The 23,546-nt window shown below is 45.1% G+C and overlaps 1 protein-coding gene across 1 annotated transcript in view; it reads right to left on the bottom strand.

Annotated features, from left to right (window-relative positions):
• Window positions 1-455: 455 nt before the first annotated feature.
• Window positions 456-23,546, bottom strand: part of LOC126355442 (protein glass-like) — a 149,528-nt gene continuing 126,437 nt past the window's right edge. Inside the window, exons 6-7 of the mRNA XM_050005750.1 lie at window positions 14,083-14,277; window positions 456-950 (exon numbers count right to left, since the gene is read on the bottom strand). Coding sequence (XP_049861707.1) covers window positions 456-950; window positions 14,083-14,277 — 690 coding nt within the window. The remainder of the gene's footprint in view (window positions 951-14,082; window positions 14,278-23,546) is intronic.

Raw genomic sequence — 23,546 nt, forward strand, 5'->3', positions numbered from 1 at the left:
GCTTGTCTCTTCCGCTACCCGCAACCCAGCATGTGCAGTAAGTTGAAACCGGTAGAATAGTCGTCTTTAGTGTCGTCCTTCTTTCTGATCAATATTTTTTTTTTCTTTTCTTGTATAGGCGTTCCCTACCTTTCATTAGAAGAAGTGCATATGGGTGACAGTATAAGAGTACTTGAGGCTGTGTGCAGTGAATGCAGGTGAATCTACACACTTTCGTCCATCGACACTTCCACGAGGTATTCGGGCAACGCTGCACGGAATCGGTCGTCAGTGTCGTCGAAGAACTGCGAGCGCAGAGGAGGCGGCTGCGGCGTGTACAGCAGATCCTCGTCGGCTCTGGAACACAGGACGCACTTGCAAGGACGGCGCAGCGTCGCGGGGGCGGCAGACGGCACGGGGGCGGGAGGCGGGGGCGTGGCAGCGCCCAGGGCCAAGCCTCACCAGGAGGCCAACCGTCAGGCAGGCACGCCGCCCCCACCGGCGCCGGCCGCGATGCCGCCCCCGCCGCCGCCCCCGCCGCCGCCGCCCCCGCCGTGGACCCTCATGTGGCGGTTGAGGTTGCCGGACTGCGAGAAGCGCAGCAGGCACAGCTTGCACTGGTAAGGCTTCTCGCCGGAGTGTATCCGCAGGTGCTTGGTGAGCGTGCTCGAGTCGGAGAAGGCCTTGCGGCAGAGGCGGCAGCGGTACGGCCGCTCGCCAGAGTGCGTGCGCATGTGCGTGGTGACGGAGGACGACTGCGAGAAGCGGCGGTCGCAGATGGCGCAGCGGAACGGCTTCTCGCCCGAGTGCGTGCGCACGTGCGCCGTCAGGTTGGCCGCCTGGCTGAACGACTTGTGGCAGTCGCCGCAGCGGTACGGCTTCTCCCCGGAGTGCGTGCGCAGGTGCGTCTTCAGCGTGCTCGGCCGCGCGTACGTCTTGCCACAGATGCGGCACAGGTTCGGCCGCTGCGACTGAAAGCACGACAGAAAGTACATAGGATCGGTTACGATTGTTCCAACACAAACGTGCCAGAATCAACACATTTGTTGGTAAAAAAGACCTAATTACATTAATACAAGCAGGTTTCCACAAAGCACATTCCACCATGGACTCAGTATTTACAATTGCCATCAATGCCACCCAAACATTAAATTTTGGACTTTGGCACTGACGTTAATGTTAGATATACACTACTGGCCATTAAAATTGCTACACCACGAAGATGACGTGCTACAGACGCGAAATTTACCCGAGGGGAAGAAGATGCTGTGATAAGCAAATGATTAGCTTTTCAGGGCATTCACAGAAGGTTGGCGCGGGTGGCGACACCTACAACTTGTTGACATGACGAAAGTTTCCAACCGATTTCTCATACACAAACAGCAGTTGATAGGTGTTGCCTGGTGAAACGTTGCTGTGATGCCTCGTGTAAGGAGGAGAAATGCATACCATCACGTTTCCGACTTTGATAAAGATCGGATTGTAGTCTATCGCGATTGCGGTTTATCGTATCGCAACATTTCTGCTCGCGTTGGTCGAGATCCAATGACTGTTAGCATGATATGGAAACGGTGGATTCAGGAGGATAATACGGAACGCCGTGCTGGATCCCAACGGCCTCATATCACTAGCAGTCGAGATGACAGGCATCTTATCCGCATGGCTGTAACGGATCGTGCAGCCACGTATCGATCTCTGATTAAACAGACGGGGACGTTTGCAAGACAACAACCATCTGCACGAACAGTTCGACGACGTTTGCAGCAGCGTGGACTGTCAGCTCGGAGACCATGGCTCCGGTTACCCTTGACGCTGCCTGCGATGGTGTACTCAACGACGAACCTGGGTGCACGAATGGCAAAACGTCATCGTTTCAGATGAATCTAGGTGCTGTTTACAGCATCATGATGGTCGCATCCGTGTTTGGCGACGTCGCGGTGTACGCACATTGGAAGCGTGTATTCGTCATCGCCATACTGGCCTGATGGTGTTGGGTGCCATTGCTTACACGTCTCGGTCACCTCTTGTTCGCATTCACGGCACTTTGAGCAGTGGATGTTACATTTCAGATGTATTACGACCCGTCGCTCTACCCTTCATTCGATCCCTACGAAACCCTACGTTGCAGCAGGATAATCCAGAACCGCATGTTGCAGATCCTGTACGGGCCTTTCTGGATACAGAAAATGTTCGACTGATGACCTGGCCAGCACATTCTCCAGATCTCTCACCAACTGAAAACGTCTGGTCAATGGTGGCCGACCAACTGGCTCGTCACAATACGCCAGTCACTACTCTTGATGAAATGTGGTATCGTGTTGAAGCTACATGGGCAGCAGTACCTGTACCCGCCAGCCAAGCTCTGATTGACTCAATGCCCAGACGTATCAAGGCCGCTATTACGGACAGAGGTGGTTGTTCTGGGTACTGATTTCTCAGGATCTATGCACCTAAATTGCTTGAAAATGTAATCACATGTCAGTTCTAGTATAATATATCTGTCCAATGAATACCCGTTTATCATCTGCATTTCTTGTTGATGTAGCAATTTTAATGCCCAGTAGTGTAGAATGCTCATTTGATAAATTGGTAAATATGGGTTTTCCAAGTAGACTACTCAAACTAATAGCAAACTGCTTAGGCGACAGGCCAACTATGGGTTACATAAATTCAGGTGACAAGTCAGAGGATAGCGATGTGCATATATACAGGTGGCGGTAGTACTGCGTACACAAAGTATAAGAGGGAACTGCATTGACGAAGCTATTATTTGTATTCAAGATAATTATTGTGAAAATGTTTCCAACATTATAATGGCTGCACGACGGGAATTAAGCGACTCTGAATGCGTAATGATAGTTGGAGCTACACGCATTGGACATTCCCTTTCGGAAATCGTTAGAGAATTCAGTATTCCGAGATCCACAGTGTCAAAAGTGTGCCGACAATACCAGATCTGAAGCATTACATCTCACCACGGGCAACGCAGTGGCTGATGGCCTTCACTTAACGGCCGAGAGCAGTGGCGATTGCCTACAGTTGTCAATGCTGCTCACAGCGTAAAATAACCGTAGAAATCAATGTGGGACATACGACGAACGTTTCCGTTACTACAACGCGGCGCAACGTGGCGCTAGTGGGCTATGACAGCAGGCAACCGAAACGAATGCCTTTGCTACCAGCACAACACCGCCTGCAGCACTTGTCCTTGGCCGCGGCCGTATCGGTTGGACTCTAGGCGACTGGAAAACCATGGCCTGTTCAGATGAATACCAATTGGTAAAAGCTGATGGTAGGGTTCTAGTGTGGCACACACCCTACGAAGGCACAGACCTCACGAAGGCAAAGACCCCATGAAGCCATGCACCGAAGTTGTTAACAACAAGGCACTGTGCAAGCTGACAGTGTCTCCACAGTGGCGTGGTCGATGTTTAGACGGGATGAACCGGGTCTTACTGGTCCAACTGAAAAACCATCATTGACTGTAAATGGTTATCTTCGGCTGCTTGGAGACCATTTGCAGCCATTCATCGACTTCATGTTCCCGAACCATTTTTATAGATGACTCTACGTCATGCCACCAGGGCACAATTATCTGTGACTGGTTTGAAGGACATTCTAGTCATTTCGAGGGAAGGTCTTGGCCACCACGACATGAATCCCATCGAACATTCATGGGACATAATCAAGAGGTCAGTTCGTGCTCAAAATACTACGCCGGTAACACTTAATGATGGACAGCTACAGAGGCAGTATGGCTCAACCTGTCTGCAGACTCCATGTCTTCAGAGTCCATGCCACGTCGAGTTGCTGCACTACGCTATTATATTAGGAGACATCCCATAACTTTTGTCACCTCAGTGTATACAGCAGATGTATTACCAATAAAATGGAAGGAAGATTTGGCTTTTAACGCAGGTGACACTGCCCACTGGTGTCATACATCCACGGCAGAAAGTCTACACCGATTTACCTCTCAGTATATTAAACTTATGAAACCTTGTGTACCTAAATGGAGAATATGTCCCAACTTTAAAAAAAGGCAGTTTACAGATTTTCATCACAAAAGCTTAACTCAGTATAGGCGACAAAATACGAAGATATGGGGAAAGCAAAATAGCATAAAAAACCGTAATATGTCGTGGACGACGGTTGAACATAAAAGCCATTACTGTATTAATTATGAAATCAAGGAAAAGATTAGGAATTTTAAAATTGATAAAAGGATTATTTAATGGTGCAACGACCCAGCACTAATTTACCCCTACTGCAGTTTTAGAAGGGCAACCCTGGAATATGTTGCACCAATATGGATGACATCAAAGGGTCATGCACCAAAATTTTTGAGCATGGGAAGAAGAATGTTACAAATAGCTGTAAGAACTAGTCCAAACACCAGCAGAGGAGAACTGCATAATTTAGCCGGTATACGGCCATTGGAGGGAATACTGATACAATTGACAGCAAACTATGTAATATCTACATTAACAACAGAATAAAAAACAACGCAGCTATTAAAATAACCACCGATGAAACAATTTTCCAGGACGTAAACCTCCTTATCCACCAAATACTATTGCACGAGAGATACAAATAATATACCCGGGAGTACACAAGCTCAAGAAGAAGATATACTCCAGTATTTACAGTACCATAATGAACAAGAAGATTAATTGAGAATATAATTTAAGAATAAATCTACTGAGCTACGAATGCAGTTTCAGGGTTCAAATATACGCTTGACTCAAACGAATTGATCGTCTGTTCGAGCAAGAAAGTTCTAAACATCACACGATTTTTTTCTGGTAGAACTTATCTCCTATTCCACATTTTCAAGGAGTGCCTTCTGTCGTTCTGTCGGGACTAGTTGAAAAAGCGTACTGTTTGCAGGCGGACGACTACTGGAATTCCATCAGAGAGATTTCACCGTAGTTACAAGCGACTGGATTTTTCTGATTCATCTATGCCCATAAGTCTTTTATCATGAGGAAAATGCCATCAGTGAAAAGTACATACAGCCGACACCTGTGGTACAGTACAGGTCAGTATGTGGCAGGTAGGATTCATCTCGGAATGAATTACAGCGACTGTTCTTCTTCATCTTATCAGCTGCCAACCAGCAATCGAATTCTCGGTTTCTTACTTGGCAACACGAAAAGAACAACATGTTGAAGAGAAATTTCTAGATATAACAGTGATAACTCACTTTTGAAAACTGATAGCAGATTAAAGCTGTGTGCTGGACAAAGACTCGAACTTCCCCTTTCGCCGGCAAGGCCTCTACCAATTTTTTTTTTTTTTCCTTTAAACTTGAAGGTAGAAGTCTTCTGTGGAACTAAAAATTCTTCCTCTTTTAAAACAGAGACATAATTTCTACCCGTAGAAAAGGCGTTATTCTTGAAATTAAAATTTGTATCGTATGAACAAATAAATCCTGGCTCCTCTGCCGTTGTGGACCTGCTATTTAGCGAGGAAAACAGGTAAGGAAAGCTTGTCAATACTTCTACCAAAAAAATGGAGACTTAGCCAAAACCTCTGTTCAGTAGCATGGTTCATTATGGTAGTACAGCGGTCAAATATCAGTCAAAGTTATCTTTGTTTTTCGTACAGTGTAGCAGTTGGTTGTGCTCCATTGCCTGGTAATAGGAGCAATCTTCAATACTCATTTCAGTTTTCTTGCTGATTAAGTACTAGCTATCACTGGTTAGCATCCAGATAAATTCATTGCGTTGCAATTTGGATAAAAGAACTTGTCCAGAAATAGAATGTCTTCTGAACTGTACGTGGATGGTGAAGTACGTATTGTTATTGCCAGATTTTGTGTCGTACCTTGCCATTTTTCAGCCTTCTGATAGCATATTAGGCACTGACGTATCCTCTAAGTTCCAATGAGCACACATTGACGAGGCGCTAAGCCCTCTGAATTTTGCTGTTTGTGGAACTCTTGGTGGATGCCCCTGTGCCAAAGAGATCGTGAAGTTGAATTGATCAGTGGGTAATGGATAATTGCCCACGTCTTTTTCCAGACCTTGCAATTATTCTCAGTTTTAATTTTACTCCTATACTGTGACTCTTGAAATTTTCATGGCGTAAAGAGTATTTCGTGAAATTTCTGGATTACAGCCGAGTGACGTCGACTTTTTGCCACGATATTTCGCTTGACAGCTTGTCAGCCGTCTTCAGGTGAGTGTTTAGCACTGGAAATTGCTAGTCCACATCGATAACTTTGTACGAAGAAAATAAAGAGGAGACACATACGCAAGGGCAGCCGCTACATGAACGACCTCTGTCGAATTTCGCACTCTCTTCGAATATTGCTCGATCTATGGCGCTCAGGTGCATCCGTAATGGTGACATCAGATGCGTGCTCTTCATCAGAATTCGAGCTTGCGCAGAATTCAGATGTCAGCATCTCGGTATCGGATTGTTTTGAGAACCAAATTGGACTGAAGCAAGGTGATGGTCTATCCCAACTTATCTTCAACATTATCATGGAAAATGTAATAAGAGAAACAAAACGAGCAACAGATAAAGAACGAAAGATAATGCAGTGAAATTTAAACACTGTTCAAGAAGTTAAATGAAACAACCCTGAAAATAAGTTTGAAAATGAGAAAAAAACAGTATACGTGGCCATACTAAGGCAAAATATGACTACAGGACAACGAACGACCTTCAGGTAGCAAACTATACTCTCAAGAATACTCCTAACTTCAAATTAATATAAATGATTGCAGTAGAAGCAAGCCGAATACCAAACAAGACTACAGGACGCAAACAAATTTTACTTTTCCCTTCTAAAAGTTCTATCCTCCTGAGCCATGGTGGCTTTCTCGCAGTGTATTGATATTACTATTCTTATGATCTTTGACTAACAAGTTGCTGTTGGAGCGCAGCGCCTTCTGGTGTGGTGGTTCTGAGCATGGTGGCCAGTTTGGTGGGCAGTATGAGCTGAGGAACGGCGCTGTGACGACCTTTCGTGGGGCCTCTTCGCCTTGGTGTTTGCCTTTGGCGGGCGAATATGTTGGGGTCATGTTATCCCGTGTAAGCTGTTGGGTACCGACATGGCTTGTGGTGTGGCTTATCAGAAGGGCACTGAGCTTTCATGGGAGTGTTCACTGTCATTTTGATCTGTCTTGCTTCTGTGTCTCCAAGGTATCTGAAAGACAATGAGATTCCAAGATCTGTTAGACGTTTCAGACTGAGTCACTGGCTGATACTATAATTTGTTTTAGGTGTTAACCTTATGTAACCTTGGTGCATGTGAACCTTTAGCCAGTGTGAAGCGAAGTGTTCCAGGAGAAAGATTATTTGGAAGTGTGGTGGTGTGCATTAGCGTATGCGTTACCTGTTCTTGTCTACTTCCCATTAATACTCCTGATTTTTAAAGTAAACAATTGGTCAAGTGGTTTTCAATTGGAGACCCAATGAAATATTTCGTATTACCAATTACCAGGGATGGTTCAAATGGCTCTGAGCACTATGGGACTTAACTTCTAAGGTCATCAGTCCCTAGAACTTAGAACTACTTAAACCTAACTAACCTAAGGACATCACACACATCCACGCCCGAGGCAGGATTCGAACGTGCGACCGTAGCGGTCGCGCGGTTCGAGACTGTAGCGCCTAGAACCGCTCGACCACCCGGCCAGCACCACGGATGTTTAATTGTTGGTGTCAGTATACTGGTTTTGGTATTTCACTGCCCTGCTTATAATTTGGTTTTGTTGTTCTGATTTCCTTGAACCTAATGCTAAAGGCCTACGCTGTGTAAGAAATTACACAGTGTATCTGTTCTATTTAAGTGGTTCATATAATTCTGATCTGTCAGAACCGCTATGGACTAATGTGTATGAGTTTTTAATGTCAAGCGAGTGTCCTTGTGACTGCTCCAATGGTTTGCTAAGAAAAAAATTCTGATATTACTATTTTATTGCTGAAATAAATATTTGTAGCTAGTTCTTGAATCATGGTTTATGATAGGAGCTCAGATTAATTAATTCTATCCTAAGAGTTACTTATCTGAAGCACGGTTGTGTGTTGGAATTCTAATTAAAATTATTTGTGCTGCAGGATCGGGCCCCACTGACTCAAGGGCCGTCGGCTTGCTTATCTGGGTGTTTGATTCAAATGGTTCTGAGCACGATGGGACTTAACATCTATGGTCATCAGTCCCCTAGAACTTAGAACTACTTAAACCTAACTAACCTAAGGACATCAGACAACACCCAGCCATCACGAGGCAGAGAAAATCCCTGACACCGCCGGGAATCGAACCAGGGAACCCGGGCGTGGGAAGCGAGAACGCTACCGCACGACCACGAGATGCGGGCTGGGTGTTTGTCTCATTTGACGCGCATACACTCGGAAGTTCTCCCCGCTGTCTATCTTTCGAGCTGTTTCCTACTACCACAGCTGCACTACTCAATGTACCTGTTCAAGTTATTTTTCTACTTGCAATAATTCTGAACTTGTATACGTTAGAGTGTCGTCTTCGCCTTAAGCAAATTTTGATGTACTTTGAGATCCCAACATGTACCTCAATCCGTTTAAAATTAATTATTCTCGTGTTACTGAAATGTATTAAAGCTTCAACAGATGTGTGTTTCTGGGGTCAAAATTATCTTGCTTAAATAGGGGTGTTAAATTGTTTTGAATAGTTTTAGTTTTTTTATTAGTCAAGTTCAAATCATGTTTTACTTTCGGCATTTTGTAATTAAGGCCATTATGATCTGTTCTGGTAGTGTTGTTTAGATTTCCGTCTGTGGCTTATGCAAGGGGTAAAAAATGGAAATGAGCGTATGGCATCGATGGCCGGGAGACCACATCCGGGGAAGTTCGGCCGCCGAGTGCAAGTCTTACTTCAGTCGACGCCACATTGCGTGACTTGCGCGCCGGTGATGAGGATGAATGATGACGAGGACCACACAACACCCAGTCGCCGACCGCAGAAAACTCCAACCCGGCCGGGAATCGATCCCGGGCCCACGTTTATGGGAGGCGAGCGCGTTACCACTCAGGTAAGCAGGCGGACTATGCAAGGGATCTCTTGCCTTAATGAACGTTAAGTCATACTGGCTTAAAGTTAATTTTAAATTTTTTGTAAATTATTTAAATTGGAATTGAATTTTGAATGAGTCTCATTACGTGGACTTCTAATTATTTAAAAAAAAGCTTAACTGGCTGTTATGTGATTGAAACTGTGTAAAATAAGTTTGTGTTCTCCCAGCGAATGAAGTGTGTAAATTCCCCACTGGTCCAGCCCTTTCCCGTTTTGCCATCTGGCTGAATTAAGAGGCTGTAATTATTACATTTCACCCCCAAAATCTTAGCCAGGAAACCAAGCCGAAGCTCTACAACACAGTCACCAGGCTATTACCGCTACACAGAGTCGAAGTGTAGAGCCTGACCAAAAAGACCAGCACCTACTCTGTCTTCGGAAATAAAGTGTACAGAAAAGTCTTTGGGAAAAAATTGACCAAGAAATACATACGTTATGTTTGGAGATCCAACCAGCAAAGCTAACCGACCAACCTCGGAAGTGAACATCACGAAAGCGAGACGTTTTCAATGGCCAGGCCATGTTTTCATAATGGGCTATGTGGAATAGCTCGTCAGATGTATGACAAGAAGATAGAAAGCTCAAGACCCCCTGGAAGACCAAGAAGCAGATGGGAAGACTAGCTGAACCCAGACTGCAACGTGCTGGGTATCACGGGACGGGAGGTAGGCCTTGTTCCATTTAATCTTAGTACTATCAACTCAGTCTAAATTTTCATATTGCAGTGAGTGGCCAGAAGTCTTGGGGAGGCACCGGATGTGATGTCGGCCGTCGGTTCGTGACTGTTGTGCGAATGATTTTTCTCCGCACGTCTCTGAATTTAAAAAAAAAATCCTGAGGCCACACATTCAACTTGGGGTCGAACTGAGTCACACTAATGGTCCTTCGCCCTGTGTGCTTTTGTGGAGCGTATGTGGCGACCTTCTGTCAAACTCTTTGGGCCCTTCTGCGCGAAGTTTAACGCGTGTGGAAAAAATTTTATTTATGGTATTGAAGACGTACCCGAGACACCTTTGACCGCGGAGACCCGAGTTCTTGTGTAATCTCCTGTCTGTTAATATTCACGTGTCTTACATCGATAATCCCACGTGCATCATCAGTTAACTACCGACGTGTTGTCAGGTGTAATACATAACTGTCTGTAACAGTATGTTGAGATATCGCGCCACACGCCAGCATTCCAGCATCATACCAGGTACATCTTCAATGGGACAACAAACCTCACGACTTTTGCTCACTTAGTTTAGTAACAATAACCAAATTTAATTCAAATAGTTACCAAGAAAAAGGGTTGCGAGAGGAGAGATTTCTCCATCACCTGACGGTACCAACTGAACCGAGAAGGCATGTCAGTTGGAAAGGAACTGGGGGGAAGCGGAAATTCTGCACGACTGCGCCTGCCCAATCATCGTGCAATCTCATACACCTCTGAAAAACTATACTTTTTCTCTTTAACGTGCCTCTGGAGTACAGAGTGGGGATAGCCTGTTGGTGCGAAATTGCTGCTGACGCTGAGGACAATGAACTCGTGTTCTGTCTCAGATAAATGTGTCGGAAACCAAACACCAGCGGGATTAACATTCAGAGTGAAAGGCCATCAGTGATAAGATTCGGTGATGAAATTGCTATGCTCAGTGAAAATGAGGAAGATATGTACTGAGGGTAATTCGAATATACACTCCTGGAAATGGAAAAAAGAACACATTGACACCGGTGTGTCAGACCCACCATACTTGCTCCGGACACTGCGAGAGGGCTGTACAAGCAATGATCACACGCACGGCACAGCGGACATACCAGGAACCGCGGTGTTGGCCGTCGAATGGCGCTAGCTGCGCAGCATTTGTGCACCGCCGCCGTCACTGTCAGCCAGTTTGCCGTGGCACACGGAGCTCTATCGCAGTCTTTAACACTGGTAGCATGCCGCGACAGCGTGGACGTGAACCGTATGTGCAGTTGACGGACTTTGAGCGACGGCGTATAGTGGGCATGCTGGAGGCCGGGTGGACGTACCGCCGAATTGCTCAACACGTGGGGCGTGAGGTCTCCGCAGTACATCTATGTTGTCGCCAGTGATCGGCGGAAGGTGCACGTGCCCGTCGACCTGGGACCGAACCGCAGCGACGCACGGATGCACGCCAAGACCGTAGGATCCTACGCAGTGCCGTAGGGGACCGCACCGCCACTTCCCAGCAAATTAGGGACACTGTTGCTCCTGGGGTATCGGCGAGGACCATTCGCAACCGTCTCCATGAAGCTGGGCTACGGTCCCGCACACCGTTAGGCCGTCTTCCGCTCACGCCCCAACATCGTGCAGCCCGCCTCCAGTGGTGTCGCGACAGGCGTGAATGGAGGGACGAATGGAGACGTGTCGTCTTCAGCGATGAGAGTCGCTTCTGCCTTGGTGCCAATGATGGTCGTATGCGTGTTTGGCGCCGTGCAGGTGAGCGCCACAATCAGGACTGCATATGACCGAGGCACACAGGGCCAACACCCGGCATCATGGTGTGGGGAGCGATCTCCTACACTGGCCGTACACCTCAGGAGATCGTCGAGGGGACACTGAATAGTGCACGGTATATCAAAACCGTCATCGAACCCATCGTTCTACCATTCCTAGACCGGCAAGGGAACTTGCTGTTCCAACAGGACAATGCACGTCCGCATGTATCCCGTGCCACCCAACGTGCTCTAGAAGGTGTAAGTCAACTACCCTGGCCAGCAAGATCTCCGGATCTGTCCCCCATTGAGCATGTTTGGGACTGGATGAAGCGTCGTCTCACGCGGTGTGCACGTCCAGCACGAACGCTGGTCCAAGTGAGGCGCCAGGTGGAAATGGCATGGCAAGCCGTTCCACAGGACTACATCCAGCATCTCTACGATCGTCTCCATGGGAGAATAGCAGCCTGCATTGCTGCGAAAGGTGAATATACACTGTACTAGTGCCGACATTGTGCATGCTCTGTTGCCTGTGTCTATGTGCCTGTAGTTCTGTCAGTGTGATCATGTGATGTATCTGACCCCAGGAGTGTGTCATTAAAGTTTCCCCTTCCTGGGACAATGAATTCACGGTGTTCTTATTTCAATTTCCAGGAGTGTAGATGAAAGTAAGGAGTAGAGGAAACATGAGACTAGGGATAATCCTAAGATCAAAATTGGTCTTCAAGAAACAGACGAGGCAAAGCAGTTGTATTGCATAGCATGGAAGAGTAAGAAGAAAATAAAAAGCACACTAGCACAGCTAAAGAGAGCATTCCTGGCGAAAAGAAGTCTACTATTTGGAAATATCGACCTTAATATGAATAAAAGTCTGAAAATATACGTTTGGAGCAGAACGTTTTATGGAGGTGAATACCGGAGAAAAGAAGAATCAAAGCGTTTGGGATGTGATTCTGTAGAAGGATGTTGAAGATGGGTGGGATGATAAAATGAGAAACGAGGAGATTCTCCGCAGAACTGGAGAGGAGAGAAACATGTGAAGGACACAGCAAAGAGGAAGGGACAGGGTGATAGGACAAACTTCCATGATACTTTAGGTAAAAATTGTACGCGAAGACAGAGATTGGAGTATGCGCAAGAAATCATCGAGAACATTGGGCGCAAGTGTTTCTCCGAGATGAGGAGGTTGGCACAGGAGAGGAATTCATGGCGGGCCGCATCAAACCAGTCAGAAGACTGATGACAAAAAGAAAAAAATATATCTTTTTCAATTACAGTGTTTGTTAAACAGTGAATGTTAATGATCAATCCTAGTCCACTCTTTTCCTGAAATTAGAGTAAAAAATATTTGTACGTTGAACAAAACGTAAATCCTTGGTGCACAATATATTTCTTCAGTTATCCGTTGTAAATTTTAGCTCTTCCCTGTCCGTCTGCTCATTTACATTCCCTTTATTAACCTCTGATCATCAATGTAAATATTGACTGTTTATTTTTCACTCCTGCTTGAGGATCTAGAACGTTGTTCTAGTTGCTGTACGTAACGGAAACTCTTCTCTTGTAAATTTGTAAGACGGGCTGCAGATCAAGTTAAGAGTCAGCGTGCAAATAAGGTACTGCAGAGTAAATGCAATTGGCACATGACAGTATTACTTCATGTTTTTATTGTTATTATAAGGTAGTGACGAACATTTCTGTCTCCGCCACTATCGCCCTGGATATGTCTGAATCGTGCACCATCAAGAGGTCATAGTGGACCAAAGAGTTCTGCGAGTCGACAGTAGGTTTCAGGACGCATATCAGTAATATATATTTATAATCGTTGCAGGTTTGTGGTCTTTCGCAATCTTAATGAATAGTGTATGGACGAGGGCATGGTGAAAAATAATGCATCCGAATTTTTTATGTGAAAATTCTTAAGGCCCTTTAAATAAAACGAACGTCATTAACATTCTACATCCTTATTACTGATGTCTACATGTTTATTTCTCAACATAGTCACCTTGGCGTCGAACACATTTCTCCCAATGAGAGACTAGTTTGTTGACACCTTGACTGTAGGAGTTTGACTTTGTTGGCGAAGCCACAACCTCACCTCTGATTGCACTGCTTCATCACTATCAAAGTGCAGTCGTCGAAGTTATTTTGTAAGTTTTGGAAACAGATGAAAATTTGATGGAGTGAAGTCGGAAGTGTATAGAAGATGATCGATGACAGTGAACTCAAGGTGTCTGATAGTTGTAGATGTCACAACGCTCGTGTGTTGTCTGGCATTGTCATGCTGAAGAAGAGGGTGCTTTACGTGTGGACGAACTATTAGAATTCGAAAGTCGATTACAGGACGCTGTTTCTCAGGCACTTACATAGTTAAGTTACACACCACCACTTTCACGCTACAATACTGTGCGCTCTGGCGGCAGAGGGGTTCAATATGCAGGCAAGAAAAATAAAGATGTAGAAAATGAAGATGTAAAATAAAGATGTAAAAAGGTTTACATGTTTTCACATAAAAAATTCGGAGACGATACCTCTCAGCACGGCCTCATAATAGGCAGATACATGCATGGCTTTGTATTCTCAGTATAGACCGCTTGCTCTCTTACCTCATCCAGAACGTGGGTCGGCGGAGGCGGCGGAGGGGATACAGAGGCGGACAGCGTCATGGTTGCGGCCATCTTGCCCGGCGGGGGCGGGAAGCGGCGAGGGGAGGCGCGCGGGGCCACGCCCACCGACGCCCGCGACGCCGGCGACGCCATGTCGGCCGTCAGCACCGGCAGCGTCGGCGCCGCTCCCACCACCTCGCAACACACGACGCCCTCACTATAGCAGCTCTCTGGGTCAGATGGCACGCATCTCGTGGTCGTGCGGTAGCGTTCTCGCTTCCCACTCCCGGGTTCCCGGGTTCGATTTCCGGCGGGGATTTTCTCTACCTCGTGATGGCTGGGTGTTGTGTGATGTCCTTAGGTTAGTTAGGTTTAAGTATTTGTAAGTTCTAGGGGACTGATGACCATAGATGTTAAGTCCCATAGTGCTCAGAGCCATTTGAACCATTTGGGTCAAATGTGGCGTGACAACACACTCTAAGGACTCCACCTTCTACGTGGAATACAGGCTGGCGCTAATATCACCGCACCCTTGGAAAATAAAAATCACCGTTTTACAAGTCAGAAAGCCCATTGATTCTCCTACCATTTCAAACACAAATAATATAAGACAACGCACCATTATCTCTCTCAAGAACTCCGTATTATTGGCAACAGGGCGACGAAATCATCGCTTTACACTAAGCATGTTATAAACATGAGGTTTCGTATTTAAAAAGAGCAATTTATCTATTTTACAACGTTTGGTTCTTTCTTTCCACGTCTACGAGTTACGATCAAAAAGTAGTGGGACATTTTTTCTTAATTCCGTGGGCTTTATACATCCGATTTCCACTTCTTTTTGTCTTATATGTACACTAGGAGAAGGACTACCTGGAAGTTATGCGCCGTTTGCGTGAAACAATCTGAAGAAAACGACCAGCACTGTAACAAAACCACCCCTCACAGTTGCATCAAAATAATGATCCCACTCATACCTCGATGCTTGTTCGCGATTTTTTGGCAAAAAACAAAAGCGTTATGTTACCTCAGCCAGCATATTTGCTGCGACTTCTTTCTATTCCCGAGGCTGAAGAAAACTATGAAAAGACGTCCGTTTTGCCACTATTGATGAGATAAAAACAGAATTGCTTATGGGACTGAATATCACAACGAAAGTGAATGTGTTGTCGTCTGCCTGGAACATTATTACACGTGTGAAGACACAGACCAGTTCTAGTATCAAAACTGCTGAAGACGTCCTTAGTGAGCGACTTTGTCTTTCGAAAACGTTGCGGGTTTTTTGTTTCTTTTATCTCTATGTACATTCTACAGGCCAAGGTCATTGGAGTAATATTAAGTGAACTTACTGCTGATTTTATAGTGGTAAGATGTTGTATAGCTCCTTAGATGAAAACACCATCCTGGTTTAATCTTCTATGTACTTGCAGTGGGATCACCAGCAATACAGAACGGCCTGTTTATGCAGCAAGATGATGCTGCTTCCCAAACATTACTGTCTGTTTCACAAACTGCTTGCCGCAACACACATTGTGGGTTTTACAAGTGTCGTCAAATAGTTATGCAGATTTATCTGTCACGATAGTCTAAAAATTACTTTATCCATTTAGTAGATAATTTGTGATGAGTTCTGAACTGATCTCGAACTTTGTATCACAGCATTATAATTTCTTATTTTGACTAACAAATGCAGAATGCGTAGTTTCTCGTGGTCTTTGTGTACAATCCGTTGGATCACGAAATACCGGAATATTTGCATTTTATTTCAATTCTGTACCACTGAGCAGCAAATAGACCACTTACTTTCTTTATTAGGTGCTGTCCTTGGTTGCCCAATATGCCCTACGCCGATAACGGTGTATTTCGGTCGATTGTTTCTTCAACCACTTGGAGTAGACAGTCTTGCAGATTAAGATGAAGTCCTTAGGCGGGTTGAAGAAAAATGTTCTAGATCGAGAAGATTAGAAACATTTGGTACATTATATATTATTTAGTTGTTAAACACCAGTTAAAGAGATTAACGTAGTACTCATCATTAGTGGCACACGTCTGTTGTGCTCTAGTAGAAAATTTTTGATAAGCATTCCTTTTGCTGTGTTACTATCCATTACTGTATTGAAGTTTTCATATCTGTGTCAAAATCGCTGTTATCAACTGAATGTTATATAAAGGACGAAACGTTTCGAACCTTCTTGCTATAGAAAGTGTTTTCTCCTCAACCCCGTTAAGGTTTTCATGATAGCTTCCAAAAGTAGACCTACTCTGTACTGCCAGCTTCACTTTTGTATTCACTTAACATGTAAAGCACCAGACAGCGATTAGAATGGCCGGCCGGTGTGACCAAGCGGTTCTAGGCGCATCAGTCCGGAACCGCGCGACTGTTACGGTCGCAAGTTCGAATCCTGCCTTGGGCATGCCTGTGTGTGATGTCCTTAGGTTAGTTAGGTTTAAGTAGTTCTAAGTTCTAGGGGACTGATGACCTCAGATGTTAAGTCCCATAGTGCTCAGAGCCATTTTTTAGAGATTAGAATGATCTGCAAAATTATTTGAATGTGAATTATGAATCGAGTGCGTAACAGTAGTTGACACGTTATCAACAGTTTGTTGTTTATAGTTCGTTCAATCTGCAACATATTTTAGCCCTTGCTCACGGCTGTTTCCCTTATGGAACTATTTATCGAGATCCTCGTGTTTTGTACGGTTGTAACGCTTCAGAATGTGACTTGGTGGATGTGATGTTCCATGCTACGAATTCATAAGTCTTGGTTTCGAAGCCCGGATAGTTGTGGAACTTTTATTTGTCACTTATCCTTTATTTTACGTCTGACATTGTTCATGAGGGAAATTCCGAGTTTCACCATGGATCGGAAGTCGGAAGAAGTCAACAGCCTAGTAAGGCATACTTGTGTTCAAACGAACTTTCGGATTACAGAATGAAATTTTCACTCTGCAGCGGAGTATGAGCTGATGTGAAAGTTCTGAATGCCGCACAGAGACTCGAACTCGGGACCTTTTGCCTTTCGCTGGCAAGTGCTCCACCGATTGAGCTACCCAAGCACGCAAGTGAACAGTCGGCACTCAGTCGGTAGAGCACTTTCCCGCGAAAGCCAAAGTTCGAGTCTCGGTACAGCACACAGTTAAAATCTGCCAGGAAGTTTGAACCTCCGCGTTGTTTGTAGTTTCACTTTCAACACTTGAGGAATGGAAGATGGACGTTTTTCTTATATGTTGTTGTGACGTCATATAATATACACTCCTGGAAATTGAAATAAGAACACCGTGAATTCATTGTCCCAGGAAGGCGAAACTTTATTGACACATTCCTGGGGTCAGATACATCACATGATCACACTGGCAGAACCACAGACACATAGACACAGGCAACAGAGCATGCACAATGTCGGCACTAGTACAGTGTATATCCACCTTTCGCAGCAATGCAGACTGCTATTCTCCCATGGAGACGATCGTAGAGATGCTGGATGTAGTCCTGTGGAACGGCTTGCCATGCCATTTCCACCTGGCGCCTCAGTTGGACCAGCGTTCGTACTGGACGTGCAGCACGCGTGAGACGACGCTTCATCCAGTCCAAAACATGCTCAATGGGGGACAGATCCGGAGATCTTGCTGGCCAGGGTAGTTGACTTACACCTTCTAGAGCACATTGGGTGGCACGGGATACATGCGGACGTGCATTATCCTGTTGGAACAGCAAGTTCCCTTGCCGGTCTAGGAATGGTAGAACGATGGGTTCGATGACGGTTTGGATGTACCGCGCACTATTCAGTGTCCCCTCGACGATCACCAGAGGAGTACGGCCAGTGTACGAGATCGCTCCCCACACCATGATGCCGGGTGTTGGCCCTGTGTGCCTCGGTCGTATGCAGTCCTGATTGTGGCGCTCACCTGCACGGCGCCAAACACCCATACGACCATCATTGGCACCAAGGCAGAAGCGACTCTCATCGCTGAAGACGACACGTCTCCATTCGTTCCTCCATTCACGCCTGTCGCGCCACCACTGGAGGCGGGCTGTACGATGTTGGGGCGTGAGCGCAAGACGGCCTAACGGTGTGCGGGACCGTAGCCCAGCTTCATGCAGACGGTTGCGAATCGTCCTCGCCGATACCCCAGGAGCAACAGTGTCCCTAATTTGCTGGGAAGTGGCGGTACGGTCCCCTACGGCACTGCGTAGGATCCTACGGTCTTGGCGTGCATCCGTGCGTCGCTGCGGTCCGGTCCCAGGTCTACGGGCACGTGCACCTTCCGCCGACCACTGGCGACAACATCGATGTACTGTGGAGGCCTCACGCCCCACGTGTTGAGCAATTCGGCGGTACGTCCTCCTGGCCTCCCGCATGCCCACTATAAGTACTCGCTCAAAGTCCGTCAACTGAACGTACGGTTCACGTCCACGCTGTCGCGGCATGCTACCAGTGTTAAAGACTGCGATGGAGCTCCGTATGCCACGGCAAACTGGCTGACACTGACGGCGGCGCTGCACAAATGCTGCACAGCTAGCGCCATTCGACGGCCAACACCGCGGTTCCTGGTGTGTCCGCTGTGCCGTGCGTGTGATCACTGCTTGTACAGCCCTCTCGCAGTGTCCGGAGCAAGTATGGTGGGTCTGACACACCGGTGTCAATGTGTTCTTTTTTCCATTTCCAGGAGTGTATAATGTTTTGCTTCCTTGTGTGCTACAATTGTAAGTATCGTCAGTAAATTTGTATTTCAGAGGATATACCGGTGTGATTGACCGTATGTTGCCCATGAGAGCTAAAAATTCCACTTTCATTACGTCAGCGACTGACTTTACCTCTTGTTGGGTGCTGTGGCCGATGATCTTACGAATGCTTGTTGCCTGTGTCAGAGTTGTTAGTGTTCTTGAAGTGACACACGTAGGATGGTTCAAATGGCTCTGAGCACTATGGGACTCAACTGCTGTGGCCATCAGTCCCCTAGAACGTAGAACTACTTAAACCTAACTAACCTAAGGACATCACACACATCCATGCCTGAGGCACGATTCGAACCTGCGACCGTAGCAGTCGCACGGTTCCGGACTGCGTGCCTAGAACCGCGAGACCACCGCGGCCGGCACACACGTAGGAGTGCAACGTGCAACATACCATATCTGACACAGAGGTGGCGCTGAAATATGAAGTGTCAGCACGGTCAGTAGAATAGTTTGGTTGACATTGCTTTTAAAGCAGTCTTGCGTTACTAAACTGATTAAATCAGTCCCGTGAAATAAGTTTTTGCTCTAGCGAAATTGTCGCCAACAGAAGATACTGAAGTACTGTAAGGAATGTAACTTTTCATTTTCAGTCTTGGTGACTGAATATAAACATGATCGAACTTCTCTTGAAAATTACTCTCCTTATAGTGGTTGTTACAAAAAGGTACCGCCAAACTTTCAGGAAACATTCCTCACACACAAATAAAGAAAAGATGTTATGTGGACATGTGTCCCGAAACGCTTAATTTCCATGTTAGAGCTCATTTTAGTTTCGTCCAACTACGCTCAATGGAGCACTTTATCATGATTTCATACGGGATACTCTACCTGTGCTGCTAGAACATGTGCCTTTACAAGTACGACACAACATGTGGTTCATGCGCGATTGAGCTCCTAACATTTCAGTCAAAGTGTTCGTACGCTTCTCAACAACAGATTCGGTGACCGATGGATTGGTAGAGGCGGACCAATTCCATGGCCTCCGCGCTCTCCTGACCTCAACCCTCTTGACTTTCATTTATGGGGGCATTTGAAAGCTCTTGTCTACGCAACCCCGGTACCAAATGTAGAGACTCTTCGTGCTCGTATTGTGGACGGCTGTGATACAATACGCCATTCTCCAGGGCTGCATCAGCGCATCAGGGTTTCCATGCGCCGGAGGGTGGCTGCATGTATCCTCGCTAACAGAGGGCATTTTGAACATTTCCTGTAACAAAGTGTTTGAAGTCACGCTGGTACGCTCTGTTGCTGTGTGTTTCCAGTCCATGATTAATGTGATTTGAAGAGAAGTAATAAAATGAGCTCTAACGTGGAAAGTAAGCGTTTCCGGACACATGTCCACATAACATATTTTCTTTCTTTGTGTGTGAGGAATGTTCCCTGAACGTTTGGCCTTACCTTTTTGTAACACCCTGTAAATACACGGCAGACATTTCTTGGAAAAAAAATCTCTACCTACATAAAAATATATTTCTTTTTGTCGATTCTAAAGAATATACACTAATGTTACCCTCGTGAAAGGTGTACAAAAGTAATTAATAATTGGACAATGAAACATATTCATCTGAGTACTTTGCAGGTGACGTGTAGTCAAGCCATATTACGCATGAAACAGGCAGTCTGTGCAGTTCTATCTTTACAATCAAGCACAAATTTTTTGTGTAATATTTTACAGAAATTAAACGAGATCCTCTGAAGATAACACACTGACGTCAAAACACGTTTGGGTAAAGAACGGAAAAAAGGATACTCTGTGTTTTCCCAAAAGTGTACATTAAAAAGAAAAATAAGTAAATGCAATATGTAGAGTAGATTATCGTCGGTTAATGCAGTTTGAAACAATTGCTTCAAGAGGCACATAAGGAAAAGGAGTTCGGTACATTTTATATGAAGAGTAGATACGAGAAATCTTTGAACAAGGTGGATGTCGCATGTATACAAAGCCGATCAACACTAAATATTAAGACCAAACTCTTAACAATGCTTGGTCTATTTTAAAATGAGAAATACGACCAGTCTTTGCTTGTATGCAAAAGGGACTCCTTAATTGATTATCTTGAATAAAGTTAAACAACAAATGTCGAACAGGACACAGATCTCCTCAAAACTCCTGGACTGACACGTGAGAAGTAGTCTAGACTACGAAGTAAACAATTACCACCTTCATGAGGACAATGGAAGTGGCGTTGGCATTAAGGAACTGAACAGCGTGAAGTAGGAATAATTGGATCCTATAATCAAGATATAATATCTGGTGATTCCCAAATATTAATTTTCATCTTCACATAAACCCTAGTTTTTCATTGAGTATTAGCAAACTTTTCTGTCTGACCTCATGTCCATTACCTACGGGACTGATGGCGACAACTATATTATATGAATTATTTTGTACAAAATATATGACTATCAGTCCTTCTTTCAATACGAACCGTACCGTCTAGTAAGAACGATAAACAAAATCCCTTGAAAATGGACGCTTAACATCTGGAAAGCACTATACGTTAATACGGGGCACTTTCCGTTGAAGATCAGTTCTTTATATACAAGAGGCGTTCGTTGGTTTTAGTCATGGTTCCAATACACCATATTATTTCCCAATCTTCTGGCTAGATAACATCATTTTTCAACACAATCTCCGTTCAATGCGACGGCCTTACGCAAGCTTATTTGGAGGGTCTGAATGTACCTTGATGCCACTCTACTAGTCAACGTCAGACAACTTCGGGTAGACGAGTGAGTGAGCACAACCAACAGAGACGTCCAGCTGTGCAACGAAATGTTTGATTGTGATTCGCCCATCACAGCTGCATGCGGCCAGCCGGCACGCAGGAGATCGAAAATATTTGCGCGACCTTGCTGCGATGAAGACGGACACCTCGTCCAACGAATCATCGTGTTTTTTCTCACTGCCAGGTCTCCTTAGACCTTCTACAAGCACCTATGTATATCTACGATGCTCTGATTTTCCGTCAATTAGAACTCAATGACTCCTCTCTGCTTAGAACACACCCCCGTTACAGACGACATTTTGAAGGCTACGTACCGCGCCGCCACCTGTCGGAACTTCATGAAACTATGGGGGCTGAAGCAGGAATATTTCACGATGTCTCATAACAAAAGCCGCATTTTTTTCAAACGAAACTGGCTGAGAACAAAAATGTGTTGCATTACTTATTGAACGCCCCACATACCTAACTTGATAATATGACACAGATGCCATTTCAAGGAGAATGGAAGATATGGACTTAAACTGGATTCCACATTTTTCTTTATGGGGTGAAAGGGGAGAAAAAGGAATTTTGTAAAAGGAAACTTTAAATGAGGAATGCGCTGTTTCTACAAACATGTGAATCCTATTCATAGCATTGCTTTAATACTCTCTGCAATTTTATCGTTTTCTGTTTGGAAACACTATATGGCAGCATCATACCAGACAACAGACAGGTAACCTAAAATAAAATGTAGTGCACTGTGAAACCGAGATTTATGAAGTATTATTTTGTAAGTTTCAGAAAGGATTGTAATCATAGCCAAACAGGCCAGTGCCACACGGGACTAGAGGAGCGTTCTCAGGCGCTGCAGTCATGGACTGTGCGGCTGGTCCCGGCGGAGGTTCGAGTCCTCCCTCTGGCATGGGTGTGTGTGTTTGTCCTTAGGATAATTTAGGTTAAGTAGTGTGTAAGCCTAGGGACTGATGGCGTTAGCAGTTAATTCCCATAAGATTTCACACACAGTTGAACATTTGAACAAACAGGCCAGTTACTGAGCTACTCAGAAAGATGATGAGAAACTTCCTGGTAGATTAAAACTCTTTGTCGAACGCGGATGTTTCCCTCTAGCAGGAAAATTTTCCGATTAAGCTGCCCACGGGCACCAGTCGAACAGACCTCACGATTCCAGTTCTGCAAGTAGCTCTCTATTCTTGAGTTACACCTGGACTGTTCAGTCGGTAAGAGCCTTTCCTGCAAAACGCATGTATCTGTTTTCCAGACTCGGTCGAGCTCACAGGTTTTACGCTGCCAGGAAATTTAAAAGGTTCTGGAATATGAGAGATTTGTGTACTGTCGACAACCAGATTGTTACCGATTGAGCACAGTTTTAGTTAAGGATTAAGCAAAGACTCATTTGTTGGATATATTCCAATTTGCGAATCTTCCCCTAGTTACGAAAAGTATTCTTAGGTATCTTACCAAGTGTTCTGAGTGCATTCTTCTTGTCAAAGTTTTTCTACACTTACTTCTCTTCGTCGATTCTATGGAGAAACTCCTCATTCCTAGATCATTAGTTCGTGACATTTTATAACTCCTCCTGCAGCACCACATCACAAATGCTTCGATGCATACATTTTTACAATGTGTGTGCATATCTTCTTTTCGTGATCCGATTTTGATAAAATAAAGCCTATAAGACGCCCAAAGCTATGCTCAAGTTACCTACGACAAACTCGTCTAGTTGTTTTGGAGATAAGCGTATTCAAACAGACAGGCAGACAAAAAAGTTTTAGTGAAATTTTAAATCCTGATTTCTTTTTTTCCGAGATGCAATTTTGATGAACTAAATCTCGCACGGTGATCCAAACTATGCATAAGGGAACAATTGACAGGAATGGGGGAAAGAAATACAGCTTTGAGGGATGAAGTGGTGAAGGCAGCAGAGGATCAAGTAGGTAAAAAGACGAGGACTAGTAGAAATCCTTGGGTAACAGAAGAAATACTGAATTTAATTG

The sequence above is a fragment of the Schistocerca gregaria genome, chromosome 3 (genome assembly GCF_023897955.1).
Source record: "Schistocerca gregaria isolate iqSchGreg1 chromosome 3, iqSchGreg1.2, whole genome shotgun sequence".
In the NCBI taxonomy this organism is placed as follows: domain Eukaryota; kingdom Metazoa; phylum Arthropoda; class Insecta; order Orthoptera; family Acrididae; genus Schistocerca; species Schistocerca gregaria.